This window comes from Hemiscyllium ocellatum, chromosome 5 (assembly GCF_020745735.1).
Source record: "Hemiscyllium ocellatum isolate sHemOce1 chromosome 5, sHemOce1.pat.X.cur, whole genome shotgun sequence".
NCBI lineage: Eukaryota > Metazoa > Chordata > Chondrichthyes > Orectolobiformes > Hemiscylliidae > Hemiscyllium > Hemiscyllium ocellatum.
This window is the reverse complement of record NC_083405.1, coordinates 89,963,733-89,977,521: the sequence shown is the minus strand read 5'-3', so window position 1 is coordinate 89,977,521 and position 13,789 is coordinate 89,963,733. Positions and strand designations below refer to the sequence as shown.

Genomic DNA, 13,789 nt, shown 5'->3' with positions numbered 1-13,789 from the left:
TTTTGTATCATGGCCGAGATCGGTTCCACTCTGGGCCAGGACTCCTCCAGTGCGAATTCAATCCTCTCTCAGAGTTTGTCAAACTCCGAGATCAAACTCTGCTACTTCGGTAAGTTCAAAGGAGCCTCTGCGTGAGTTGGTGCTGCGGCCACAGGCTGGTCAGTTGCTACAGGGATGGTCTACATGTTGCAATCTACTCAGCCCCTTTCTCTGAACATTCAAAGTGATATTTAGAGAGTCTGGGGACTTTACACTGCCAATTTTTACAAAAATGCCAAGTAAGGGGAGGGTGAAAGTACCATTTTGCCTGGATTGTGGTGCAAAGATCAACAAGGCAGACCTCTTAAATCACCGCCATCTTGACTCCCCAGATGCAGCACATCCTATTGTCAAAGAAGCAATCCAGGGAGGAAAGGCTTTAATTATCTGAACCACTTTAAAACCAGACCCAAACGATGCTTCTCACAGAGAGCCAGCAAAAGGAAGGATCCTGACACAATATGGCACCAAGATTTTGGACCAGGTTTAAACATTGCCAGGAGGAAATTTGTAGCTGACAGAGTTTTGGGCAGGAACTGAAAATAATGACTTCTGGTGTCCTCATATTTAATTTGAGTATTGCTGGAAAAAGATGCATGCTGTCAAAGTATTTGTTTTGTTTTCATCAGTTCAATTCAAAAGAACTACCAATGTAAAGAGAAAAAAAATAATACTATATGAGAAGAGCTTATTAGTTTCTAAGTAGAGTTTGATCACCAGCTTTGTTTAAATTTTAAATTAGGTATGTTTACCATGATTGATCATTGCATTACTCTGAGAATTGATCCAGAGAAAGGCAATCATCCATTTTGTTGAGCTGAAACAGGTGCGACATTTATATGTGTTTTTTTCTCAGGCTGCAAAGAACAGGTCCCTGTGTATTAACATATGTAGCTTTCATTATGCACAAGCGTGCTATATGGTGAGCTTGACTGACATGCCTAAGTTGGTTGTCAGAGTAATTCTTAGCTCACTCGAGATTGTTTAACTATTGTTGACCAATCATATAATCAAATCAAACATCAATCAATATGTATTCAGTTGTGAAAGCAAGGGTTGGTTGGTTATGGTCAACCCTTTGCCAGTTGCAAACAGCTGAAGGCACAAGCTGCTTGAAATTTCTGACAGTCTTTGGGATCAATAGCCTTTATACCTCGCAGCACATCCACACTGAAATTCATATACTACATGATTCATTTGTGTGAGAAGCAGAACAACTCTTTGGCTTGACTGCAGCATCCGTTTCTGGCAAATAAGACATGAATTGCTACTAGCTTCTCCCGTAGCTCAAACTTTTGAGATAAATAACCCAACCTGAAGCTGACCAGGCACATTTCAGACTGCAGTGATCACCTTAGGGCGGTTCATGAGTTTGTGCTGTATAGAGCAAGAAATTACTTGATAAGGACAGCTGTTATTCTGCAGGATAGTTTTGATGAGGCCTATTTCAGCATCAAATTTGCACAGTGAATGAATGGCTTGGGCCCTATTTACAAGGGTGCCGAAAAGGCCAGTCTTCCAGCACATAGAACAGTGGGAATTCCAATATGCACGCTGACCAGTGAAGGCTGGTTTGCGATAGACAGTAGCAGAGACCGCTTGCTGGTTTCTCAGGACTTCAAGGAAAATGAGCTCATTTGACTGCTCCAGTGTCAAAGGTGAATTAAAGCAAAGGATGGAATACATTACTATGTGAAAAGAAATTCATCCATACAGCTGTGGATTCAAATTTAGCAAACATGTCAACTGTACATCAGAAATGTTCACAGAATAGGAGTTTAGATTAGTACTCTTGCAATGTGGGATTCTGGACAAACTGTCAGATAATTGAAAGAACATGGAAGAATCGAGAGGTAGATTTAAATCCTAAGTATGGAATTGTCACAATATTTTCTAATGATGTTGTTGAGGGGTAACGTGTGGACTCATATGCGTTCATCTTTGTTATTAGAAGAATAATTTCAATCGTATATGTCTATATAGATAATATTAATAATTATTATTGTTCAGTAGTTTATTCTGAAATCCAAGATGGTGGCTGAACATGGCAACATTATCCACTTTTCACTATATCTAAAGGCAATATATTAAACAAGTCTACCATATTAAATAAGTAAAGTTCATCAGCAATAAAAAGTGAGCTGCACTGTAAACTGTAATAACCTGATTAATAATTCCAAACATGAGATGTGCAGAGGCTACAAAAGAGCAAACATATTTACTGATCATTTGTATACATTTTCCTAGGCTTTATTAACATTTATAACAAGAACATGCCTCTGAACACTTTATTTTCTATGTCATTAATTTACTCATGCTGCTTCACAGCTGCTTACAGATTTAATGAAAGTGGCTTTGAAAGACAATGGTGGACAATAGCTAATGTGCCAACGAAATGACCTTCAAGTGAAGCATGAAGCATTCTGCTTATGGAATAGCTATGATAAGGCACCACTTTTTAACTTCAAATGCTATTAACTGAAGCTAACATCATCAACGGAAGAAAACAGGAAATAACAGCTGAACTATCCGATAGGATAACTTTAAGGAAAACACACACAGCATCATACAAGTACAGGTTTTTACCTTACAGTTAAAAGCTATTCATCCTACTGTCCCAACGCTACTTTTCTAAACAAATTCATCACAGTAATTTTCCTGTGCCCCTTTCATTTCTCATTTTTCAAATGTTACCTGCCTCTCTTTCAAATGCTTTTAAATATCCACTATTACTTCAATCTGTGTTTGCTTTAAGATATGCTTTCAGCCACTGCCATAGAGACTTGTGGTTTCTGAACCTTGGAGTTTGAAGTTAGCAGCTCTGACTCTCACAGACTTCAGCCATTGCGCAGTAACAGCTATAACACAGCTGCCCCTCTGCTGAGTTTAAATTGCATTTCTAATCCAAGGACTATGGTGTTGATTGTCCAGAGTCTAATTGATTCTCTTTAACCTGACTGAAGAATGTCTTCTCTATCTTTTATCCTGTATCTTTAACTCATTCAGCATTTTCTTTATCATGTAATTTCCAGTTCTCTGGCAAATGTCCTTTTGCAGGACTTTTCCTGTTTTTGAGGTGATGAAGGTGCTGTTACCTTACAATTAATTGGATTTTTCCAAGCCCTGAACGAAGTGGGAATGGTGAATCAATTGGAAAAATGTGGTGAGATTGGAAAAATGAAAGAAATTTAGACGAATCTAACCCATGAACAGCGAGTGGCCTACTTGCATATATTTCCATTTTATTGGTACCTAATCTCGGTGCATTTATAAGCAGTTTTCTATTTTTTGTCACAGCAGAGAGAAACATTGAAACATAGAAAATGTATGCAGGAATAGGTCATTTGACTCTTTGAGCCTGCACCACTGTTCAATATGATCATGACCAATTATGCAATTTCTGTATCCTACGCCCACCCTCTCCCAACACCCCTTAATCTGTCTAACCCACAGGGTTATGCCCAGCTCCCTCGTGAATGTATCTAATGAACTGGCTTTCTGTGGTAGAGAACTCCATAGGTTCACACCTCTCTGAGTGAAGAAATTCTTCCTCAAATCAGTTCTGAATGGCTTACCCCTTATTCTTAAACTGTGACCCTTTGTTCTGGACTTCCCCAACATCAAGAACATTCTTCCTGCATTTCGCCTGTCCAGTCCCATCAGGATTTTATATGTTTCTATGAGATCATCCCTCATTCTTCTAAATTGTAGTGAATACAAGGCAAGTCAATCCAGTTTTTCTTCAAATGTCATCCTGCCATCCCGGGAATTAGTCTGGTTAGCCATCCATGGACTCCCTCAATAGCAAGAATATCCTTCCTCAGTCCAGGAGTCCAAAACTGTACACAATACTCAAGATGTGGCCTCACCAAAACCCTGTATAACTGCAGCCAGACATCCCTATACTTACATCCTCTCACTATGAAGGCCACCGTGCCATTAGCTTTCCTCATCACCTGCTGCACCTGTATGCCAACCTTCAGCGACTGTTCCACAATGACATCCAGGTCTTGATGCATCTCGCCTTTCCCACCATTCAGATAATAATCGACCTTCCTGTTTTTGCGACCAAAGTGGATAACCTCGCATTTATCCACATTATATTGCACATATCAAGTATTGGCCCACTCAGCCAGTCTGTCCAAGTCACCCTGCAGCCTCTTAGCAACCTTCTCAGAGCACACAGTGCCACCCAGCTTAGTGTCGCATGCAAGTTTGAAGATATGGCATTCAATTCTCAAACAGTAATCCTGACAAGACATTGAGAGCAAATTCCTGGCTGATCTGGCTTACTGCTCACTTCTCTGAGCCCCCAGCTTGGACAGTGGTCTCCAAGGCACCCTGGGCAGTGACCACTTGCATCTTTCATCCATGAAAGTTGGCATTGGACACACACTTGCCTGACCACATCATCATGGAACTTCTCTAACTCACTTAGAATACATTTCAATGTTGCACTTTGAAGTGTACCAACACCTTATATTGTGACACTGCTGTCAAACAGCTTTGTGCTCAAGGATAGACAACCATCTCATTTATCAGAGCCTATTGCACCTTGGGGCTTTTCACAAGCTCACTTAGCACATGCTCACTTCGTGCCTACTTGCACAATCAAAGCATCTTTGCCTTCCTTGCTTTGCAATTTTGCACTTTGCCATCTCATTGATAAATTAGATGCTCAGAGTAGTTCTGCCTTACCTTGCGCTTTAATGGAGAAATAAAGGCAAGCAGTTGGTTGTGATTGTCAGCAGTGCTCAGACAAGGGTGGACATATTGCCATGCAGCACCGTGTTATAACAGCATCATACACACAGCACGTACTAGCAAATTACATAGTAAACACACTGCTTTTGCTTCAACCAAATGACACACCTCAAAGTTGAAGTGGACCTCAGTTAAGTCAAGGGGGTCTGTGATCAGTCAGGAGCAATAGTCAGGGGTGTTGTCTAGTCTCAGTCTTAGGCTTATAGGGGTCAGCATCTGGAATTGCACATAACTGCCACTCGTGGAGTGGGCATTTGCAGGAAGTCAATTGGGGAGTTGCACAGGAGTCAGTCAGGAGTGTAAGTGTGCGTATGTGTGTATGACAGGTGGTGGTATGAGCCAGAGGGCAGAACAGCACATGACAGTGATTGGCAGGGCTAAACCTGGGGCATTTGGGTCATGCTGAGAGATGAAGAATTTTTTTGAAAAAGTAACAGAAACAGAAATTGCTGGAGAAACTCAGCAGGTCTGGCACCATCTATGGAGAGAAAGCAGAGTTATCTATAGTTTTGAATTCAGTGACTCGTCTTCAGAACTGATAGTACCGTGGTACGTAAGCTGAAGACATGGGGTGGGGGGAGGTTGCGAGGGAGAGAAGGCAAGGGTAAAGAAATGAGTGGGTAGGTGCAGCCAAAGCCCAGAGAGAGAGAATGACAGCTGGCGGATAAAGGTATGGGTGATAACACACCAGGAGAATGAAAAGCTGATAATGGGGAGCATTAGTAGTTAAATGATCGAATTACACTTCTCTTGGGTGATTTGGGTGTAGGGCTGGGGCACATGTTTCCAATAATCCTATCACATTCACAATCTTGCACTGTGTGAGCTGCATGCATTGAAGTAATGTCCACGATGTTAAATATCCATATAGAGACATTCCATGGCCCTTGTTATCTGTACAGAGGAGCGTGCTAAACCTGCCTCTGTAAGTAATGGAAATTCCAACCATGACTTGATCTCATGACTTATATTCCCATTTAGCTTTATATCATCATCATATTTAGATCCATTACTCTCTCAGTATTTGTCTAAGTCAATAGTAGGCAAAGAGACATAGAAGCAGTTTTATTTACCAAGGATGGTGTTATCACTGAAGAGACTGTTGATTTATGAAATGGAGTTTAAAGTCCTGAATGACAGATTCACATGATGGATAGATCATAGATAAATTTTCAAAAACACTCGTATTTTTACTTGTTTAACTCAGTAATTTGAGAGAAAGTGAGGACTGCAGATGCTGGAGAGTCAGAGTTGAAAAGTGTGGTGCTGGAAAAGCACAGCAGGTTAGGCAGCATCAGAAGAACAGGAGAATCGGCGTCTTGGGCATAACCCCTTCTCAGAAACTCAGTATTTTGCTTTATAAATTATCTTGCATCACTGGTGTGCAAGTCTTTTTGTCTAAGAAATAGAGCAGCAGAGATTTCAACATTCAGTGGGGATTGCATTAAAATAAGGTATTTATGGAACTGATGATAATATTTCGGTATACTTACATTTTACTGGGCAAAGTCCCCATTGGCCATCAGCATAGTCTGAAGTAGTTGCACACCATAGGAGACCATCAGTTCTGCCATCAGTAGTGCAGTCTGCATACCATTTCTTCTGGAACTTAAAGGGAAATATACATGGCTGTCCATTTGAATTTCCATATATTGTAAATAAATCTGAAAGAGAAGCAGAATTCTTAAGAACTGATAAATAAAATAATTAGAAATGTTGCTTTAAAGACCATTGGATTGTTAAATAGAATTTAGTAATCCTAATTACTCAAATGTTTCTTCTGCCCCTTCTTGAACAAATACGTTTCAACGTGTATTCTCCACTCCCATGATACAATTTGTCTATTTTAAGAAGATTAAAACATTTTGGCCAGAACCTTTGATTTTTTTTTAATGGAAGAGGAGAAATGACCGCAGTGAGGTTTCCACTTTGAGATTTAATTTTTCAAAACTAGTATCATCCTAAAGTTATATTAAATAATTGCTCCAAACTCCTTTCTAGTATGTCTACTTTCTCCCATCCTTCATTTGCAATTGTACTCAGGCATTCAATATTGATTCTCGGCTTTATTTAAATGTGCTTTTTTACCTTTTAAATCTTTAAATAAACTCTGATTCTTTCTTTTGCTATTTTCCCTTGTAATCAATTTAATTTCTTTCAATATACACTGATATTTTTCTCCATATTATTTATTAATTTATCTAGTATTATTAATCCTAAACTGTAAGATGTGTCTCTTCTTCTTCAAGTGCCATTTTTAGAGTTTGTCTTGGCTATTTACCAACAGAGCTCTTGTTATTTGATGCATTCCATTTTCACATGAGTGGTCCTGTGTTGTAGTTTACCATGTTTCGGGCAGCACGGTAGTACAGTGGTTAGCACTGCTGCCTCACAGCGCCAGGGACCTGGGTTCAATTCTCACCTCAGGTGACTGACTGTGTGGAGTTTGCACGTTCTCCCCGTGTCTGTGTGGGTGTGCTCCGGTTTCCTTCCACAGTCCAAAGATGTGCGGGTCAGGTGAATTGGCCATGCTAAATTGCCCGTAGTGTTAGGTAAGGGGTATGGGTGGGTGGCGGGTCGGTGTGGACTTGTTGGGCCAAAGGGCCTGTTTCCACACTGTAAGTAATCTAATTTCATTTTTTTCAAGCATGTCTTAGCTGCTTCTAGCATGTCTTCCTGCACTCTTTATTGAACCAGAAACTATAACCATCTTCCTTTGTGCCCAGTATGACTCCAGATAGTGGAAGGCATTTTCCAGTGATTCCAATACATTCTCATTGACAATAATGTAGTGATTTATGAGTTCCCTGTTTGGGACTGTTAATCTGGTCTAACCAGGGGACCCTGGCTGACAGATAAGAACAGGAGTGTCAGACATTCTGTTCACTCTGAGAGCTAGCTCTGAGGGAACTGGATCTGTGTCAAGGACTCTCCACATGTAACTAAAGGGTGACTTGGTGACTGGATATCAGCCACCGTGAGTTATTTCACATGATTAATCAAAAAATTGAAGTCTTTGCTGAAATTTCCACTTCCATTCCTTACCCTCCTTTCTATCTTTTTTCTTATCTCACCTGAAATGTTAGAAACAGGAACCTCAAATTCAGATGTGCTCAGATTAATTAAATGGATTTGTACTCTAAACTCAACAATGATTCATGATAAATATATCTTTGGTGGATATTTAATTTGCATTTAAGAGGACTGTATAAAATATTGCTGCAATATCAGAATTTTGATTCGGTTAATTGTGACATTTACAAAGATTACAGATATTTTAAATTTTTTAAAGCAGATTTTGTTTGGATATTAATACACTGTAAGGTCTAACAGTGTTTCTGAGATTATGGTAACATATTCTTCCACAAAAACCCTAGGATTATTTACATTCCAAGATCTACAAGTAATAGCATAATAAAATTCAACCACAAATGACATAATTGTTATTTTTATGGAAGCTTGAAAAGCAGCTAATATAAACACTTAAATCTGAACACCAAAATTTCACACTGAGACAATAAACTGGCTGCAATCCAACTCTCCATACACAAAGAACTGACTGACATTTGCATCACTTATTAAAAATGAAGCTACTAAAAGAGCTCTTCAATGGTAATAGTGTCTGTCTGATGGAACATTAATATAAGATTAGGTGTTAAAGTGTGTATAAAAGCAGCAGATATAATCATCCCGCCCTAATAGGGGCTGGTATTTAATGTGCCATTATAACAGCAACATGCACACTCATCCCAAACTGATGTCTCTGGTATTTAATGTAGATGAAGAGGTTCTCACCCTACAACTGGTGAGAACCTGTCCTCTGTCATCTCCTTTAGAACTGCTGCCTCACAGGGCCAGGGACCCATGTTCAATTCCAACCTGGGGCGACTGTCTGTGTGGAGTTTGCATATTCTCCCTGTGTCTGCATGGGTTTCCTCCCACTGTCCAAAGATGTGCAGGTTAGGTGATCTGGCCCATATTAAATTGCCCATCGTGTTCGGAGATGTGTAAATTAGGTGCATTTGTCAGGGGCATATATAGGATAATTGGGTAGGGGAACAGTTGAGATTTGTTGGGCTGAAGGGCCTGGTTCCCCACTGGAGGGATTCTATGAGCTGTAGGCCTCTGCTCCACAGCATCACGAGGTATGTGGAGGCAGCTGCCAGTAATGCATTGATTCAAGGGATCAATGAGAGATACCAGACCATAGATGAGTTGTTGAATGATGGAAAGAGAGGAAAGGGTTCAGCATGAAAAGAAGGGAACTAGTTCTCAAGGTCTCATTCTGATGCTGGGTCCATCAATCAGACACTGAGACCCTTTAAAGGAGAATCTCCTCTCCTAGCATCCCACATGTTATTGGCTTGACCATTAATTGTTCATTTAAAGACCTCATTTAGTCCAAAGCTGGTTAGGCCATCTGTTGCTGATAAAATACGAGACAATGTGAATGGGGCAACAGAAATAGTGCCTTAACCAATGCACCCAATTTTACATACCATACCAACTCCAGACCACCACACACATTTGCCAATCTGTCCCAGTAGGGAACAATATATAATTTGAGTTGAATACTGCGAGAACACATCAGTAAACATTCCAAATAATAAATATGATCATGGATACTGCAAATAACAACACAAAAGTTCAAACATTTCATTATAAGTTAGATGTTTAGGGATAACTAAATACGTGGAAACAGAACTGGTTCGAAGATGGTGGTGGAAGGTTGCTTTTCAGACTGAAGGCCATTCACCAGTGATTGCCACAAGGATCAATGCTAAGCCAACTGCTTTTCATCATTTATAATATAATGATTTAAATGTGAACATTGGAGGTTTGGCTAGTATGTTAGCAGATGAGGTGTGGTGGACAACGAAGAAGGTTACCTCAGATTGCAATAGGATCTTGATCAGATGGACCAATGGGCCGAGGAGCGGCAGATGGAGATTAATTTAGATAAACATGAGGTGCTACATTTTGGAAAGGCAAATCAGGGCAGGACTTACACATTTAATGGTAAGGTCCTGGGGAGCATTGTTGATCAGAGACATTGGAGTACAGGTTCATAGTTCCTTGAAAGTGGAGTCGTAGGTAGGTAGGATAGTGAAGGTGACGTTTGGTATGCTTTCCTTTCTTAATCAGAACATTGAGTAAAGAAGTTGGGAGCTGAAAATGTGTTGCTAGAAAAGCGCAGCAGGTCAGGCAGCATCCGAAGAGCGGGAGAATTGACGTTTCGGGCATGAGCCCTTCTTCAGGAAGAAGAAAGGCTCATGCCCGAAACGTCGATTCTCCTGCTCTTTGGATGCTGCCTGACCTGCTGCGCTTTTCCAGCAACACATTTTCAGCTCTGATCTCCAGCATCTGCAGTCCTCACTTTCTCCTATAGGAATTGGGAGGTCATGTTGCAGCTGTACAGGACATTGGTTAGGCCACTTTTGGAATGCTGAATGCAGTTCTGATCTCTCTGCTATAAAAAGGGTATTTTGAAACTTGAAAGGGTTCAGAAAAGATTTACAAGGATTTTGCCAGAGTTGGAGGATTTGAGCTATTGGGAGCAGCTGAATAGGTTGGGGCTGTTTTCCCTGAAACATCAGAGGTTAAGGCGTGACCTTACAGAGGTTTATAAAATCATGAGGGACCTGGATTGGGTAAATAGACAAGATCTTTTCCATGGGGTGGGGAATTCCAAAACTAGAGGCCAAAGGTTTAAGGTGAGAGGGGAGAGATGTAAAAGGGATCTAAAAGGAACCCTCAGCCAGCAGAGGGTGGTACGTATATAGAACAAGCTGCCAGATGAAGTGGTGGATGCTGGTACAATTACAACATTTAAACGCATCTGGTTGGGTATATGAATAGGAAGGGTTTGGAGGGATAGTGACCAAATGCTGGCAAATAGGGCGAGATTCATTTACGATATCTGGCCAGCATGGATGAGTTGGACCGAAGGGTCTATTTCTGCACTGTATATCTCTATGACTCGCTATATATTCACTCATGAGCTGCGACCATCTCTGACTCAGCCTCATTGCTCATTCCTAATGCCCAGAGGGCAGTTAAGAGTTAAACACATTGCGGTGGGTCTGGAGTCACATGTAGGCCAGATCGGGTAAGGATGGCAGTTTCCTTCCCTAAAGAACATTAGTGAACTAGATGGGTTTTTCTCATAATTGAACATTTTTTTCATGGTCATCGTTAGACCCTTAAGGCAAAAGTGAGGACTGCAGATGCTGGAAACCAGAGTCCAGATCAGGGTGGTGTTGGAAAAGCACAGCAGGTCAGGCAGCATCATAGGAGCAGGAAAATCGACATTTCGGGCAAAAGCCCTTTAACGTTAGACCCTTAACTCCAGATTATGCATTGAATACAAATTCTACCATCTGCCTTGGTGGGGTCTGAACCCATGTCCCCAGAACATTAGGTTCTGGATTAATAGTCTTGTGATAATATCAATTGATCACTGCCTCCCCCAAGTGTATTGATACAATAAATAATTTCTTTAATTCACTTGTTAGATAATTTTCCATACCTTCATAATGTATCGAACAAAGATCATTTACGGTGCCATAAACTTTCCACCTGCTCCAACTCCCCGATCCTCTGTACAGCATAATGTTTCTCTCATTCCTATTTCCATAATTGAAGTAAAGATCAGCCCCATCAATTGCCAAGAGTGTGTCATTCCTGCATCTCCATGACTGCAGATCACTTGTTTCATTGCATGGGAAGAGAGTTACTGGAACCCAGTTTACCTTGCTGGGAACTCCAAGGCATAGTTTGAATTTAATGCTCATAATCCTCTGACCAGAAACCCATCTAAATTTCTGTGACTCAGCAGCAGGGTCACAACTTCTTGCTGATACAGACTGTTCATTTTCTACATGCACACACTTCTTATGGTCTTGATTATATATTAGGAAAGCGTTGGGATCTGAAACATAAGCAGGAAGATGGTTATGTTTCTTTTCATATCTTGTTAATTAAACAGCATTTTTAGAAAATTGCTGCTTTATGATTCAAAATTATCTTGATGAAAAATGACTATATTTTAACTCAAATTGGAATGATTTCTTTTTCTGTTACATGCCACCTAAACACACAACAAGACCAATTACATGAGGTTTATTTGTACAGTTTACTTGCAGCACTTCAATTTTTAATCCACTGAGAAATTTCAGTATTTTCAATATTTTCACAGAAAAATTAGACAAAATGGAAAAGTATTTCAATGGTACCATATGCTTGACAAAATGCCGAAAGCTAGTCATAATTTGATCTGCCCATTGTTGACTTATACATGACCTTAAATGGATTTCTCATTTACGTCAACCATATTTTTTACCATCTCATTCAACCCAACTCCTTCTGATTTTAATTCATAGTTAACACACAAGCAAGTGTAATGATATCAGGAAATAGCTGGGATAATAATGCTGGGAAACATCAACATCTTCTATAGCACACTCTATGCATATTTTTAAGACCATTACTAAAATTCCATCTGCCAATTTTAAGAATTATATTGATATCCTATTTGTTTTTATCTGATATCAAGCGATTGAGTATTAAATACTTCATATCTGTACATTAATTATTTTATGCTTCTTTGCAGATGTAGATACAAACATTTCTAACATTAAGTCAGTTATATTGTTCTTTTTAGTAAATGTTCCAAATAAAGCTTAATTTTACTAAATGCAAGCCTCTCTCTCATTAATGGAAGACATTTGAAGTGCATCATTTTGTAGCCTGTGCATAAATCAATGTGATTTGACCCTAAATAAAGAACTTATTCTCAATTTTATTTACTTTCCAAGTAATCACCTGTGCAAAGGAAACTTTCACAAGTAAACGTTCATTTCTTGGCAACATAAGCTGACAGAGAGAAAATGAGGACTGCAGATGCTGTAGATCAGAACTTAAAAATGTGTTGCTGGAAAATGTTTGCAAGCATTTTAGGCTCAGTACTTTTCAGAAGATGGTTAAGTATATTGTCAGCTTATGATGCTTAAAAATGTGTTGCTGGAAAAGCGCAACAGGTCAGGCAGCATCAAAGGAACAGGAGAATCGACGTTTCGGGCATAAGCCTGAAGAAGGGCTTATGCCCAAAACGTCGATTCTTCTGTTCCTTTGATGCTGCCTGACCTGCTGCGCTTTTCCAGCAACACATTTTTAAGCATCATAAGCTGACAATATACTTAACCATCTTCTGAAAAGTACTGAGCCTAAAATGCTTGCAAACACTCTACAGCATTGCAAGATTGACTAAAAACAAATCTTGAGCCTAAGAAGAGCAAACAATTGTTGCATCATGGGTAATTATAGACTCATTGATATTTACAGCTCACATATAGACCATACAATGTAACTCGCTTATGTTAGGTCTCTGAAACAGCCATTCAATTAGTAAGAGTTTTGATATTGTTCCATAAAGCAAGCTTTAAACAAAGGTCGATGCCAACTCCAATATGCAAGGCTGCTTGGGGAAGAAAGTTGTAAAAAGAATTATTCGTTTCTAAAGTTGCTTAGAGATGTACTAAAAAGTACCAGAAGAAATAAAACTTAAATAACTTACCCCCACATCTGACTGTTTGAATAAAACAAAGTAAAGCAGCAAACAAAATTCCACACATCATAGGCATTTCAATATTTTGTTTTGTCTCGGTAGCAAGGTTTAAAATGATCGTGCCTTCCCAATAAAAGGTAGTTGGTGATGAAGGAAACTCCTAATGAAAAGTAGCACTAACTCCTAGCACTGACTGAGCTGATAAGTATGGATGCCCAAGTTGAATATCCTGTCACATGATTGGCCATCAACAACAGGAATACAGTCAAGAAAATTTGCTTTCATCAGCTTTGTTTCATATTTACATTTCTCTTCCTTTACCCTGTCACAGGAGATGAGATATACATCATTCAGGCAGCAAATTGTTTCAGACTTATTTTGATGTTTCTCCTTATTGTGATTGAAAACACTGCTCCAGTA

The 13,789-nt window shown here is 39.7% G+C and overlaps 1 protein-coding gene across 1 annotated transcript in view; it reads right to left on the bottom strand.

Annotated features, from left to right (window-relative positions):
• mrc1a (mannose receptor, C type 1a) overlaps positions 1-13,536 on the bottom strand; it is a 154,569-nt gene extending 141,033 nt beyond the window's left edge. Inside the window, exons 1-3 of the mRNA XM_060824977.1 lie at positions 13,379-13,536; positions 11,333-11,734; positions 6,297-6,467 (exon numbers count right to left, since the gene is read on the bottom strand). Coding sequence (XP_060680960.1) covers positions 6,297-6,467; positions 11,333-11,734; positions 13,379-13,445 — 640 coding nt within the window. The 5' untranslated portion in view covers positions 13,446-13,536. The remainder of the gene's footprint in view (positions 1-6,296; positions 6,468-11,332; positions 11,735-13,378) is intronic.
• Positions 13,537-13,789: the final 253 nt, after the last annotated feature.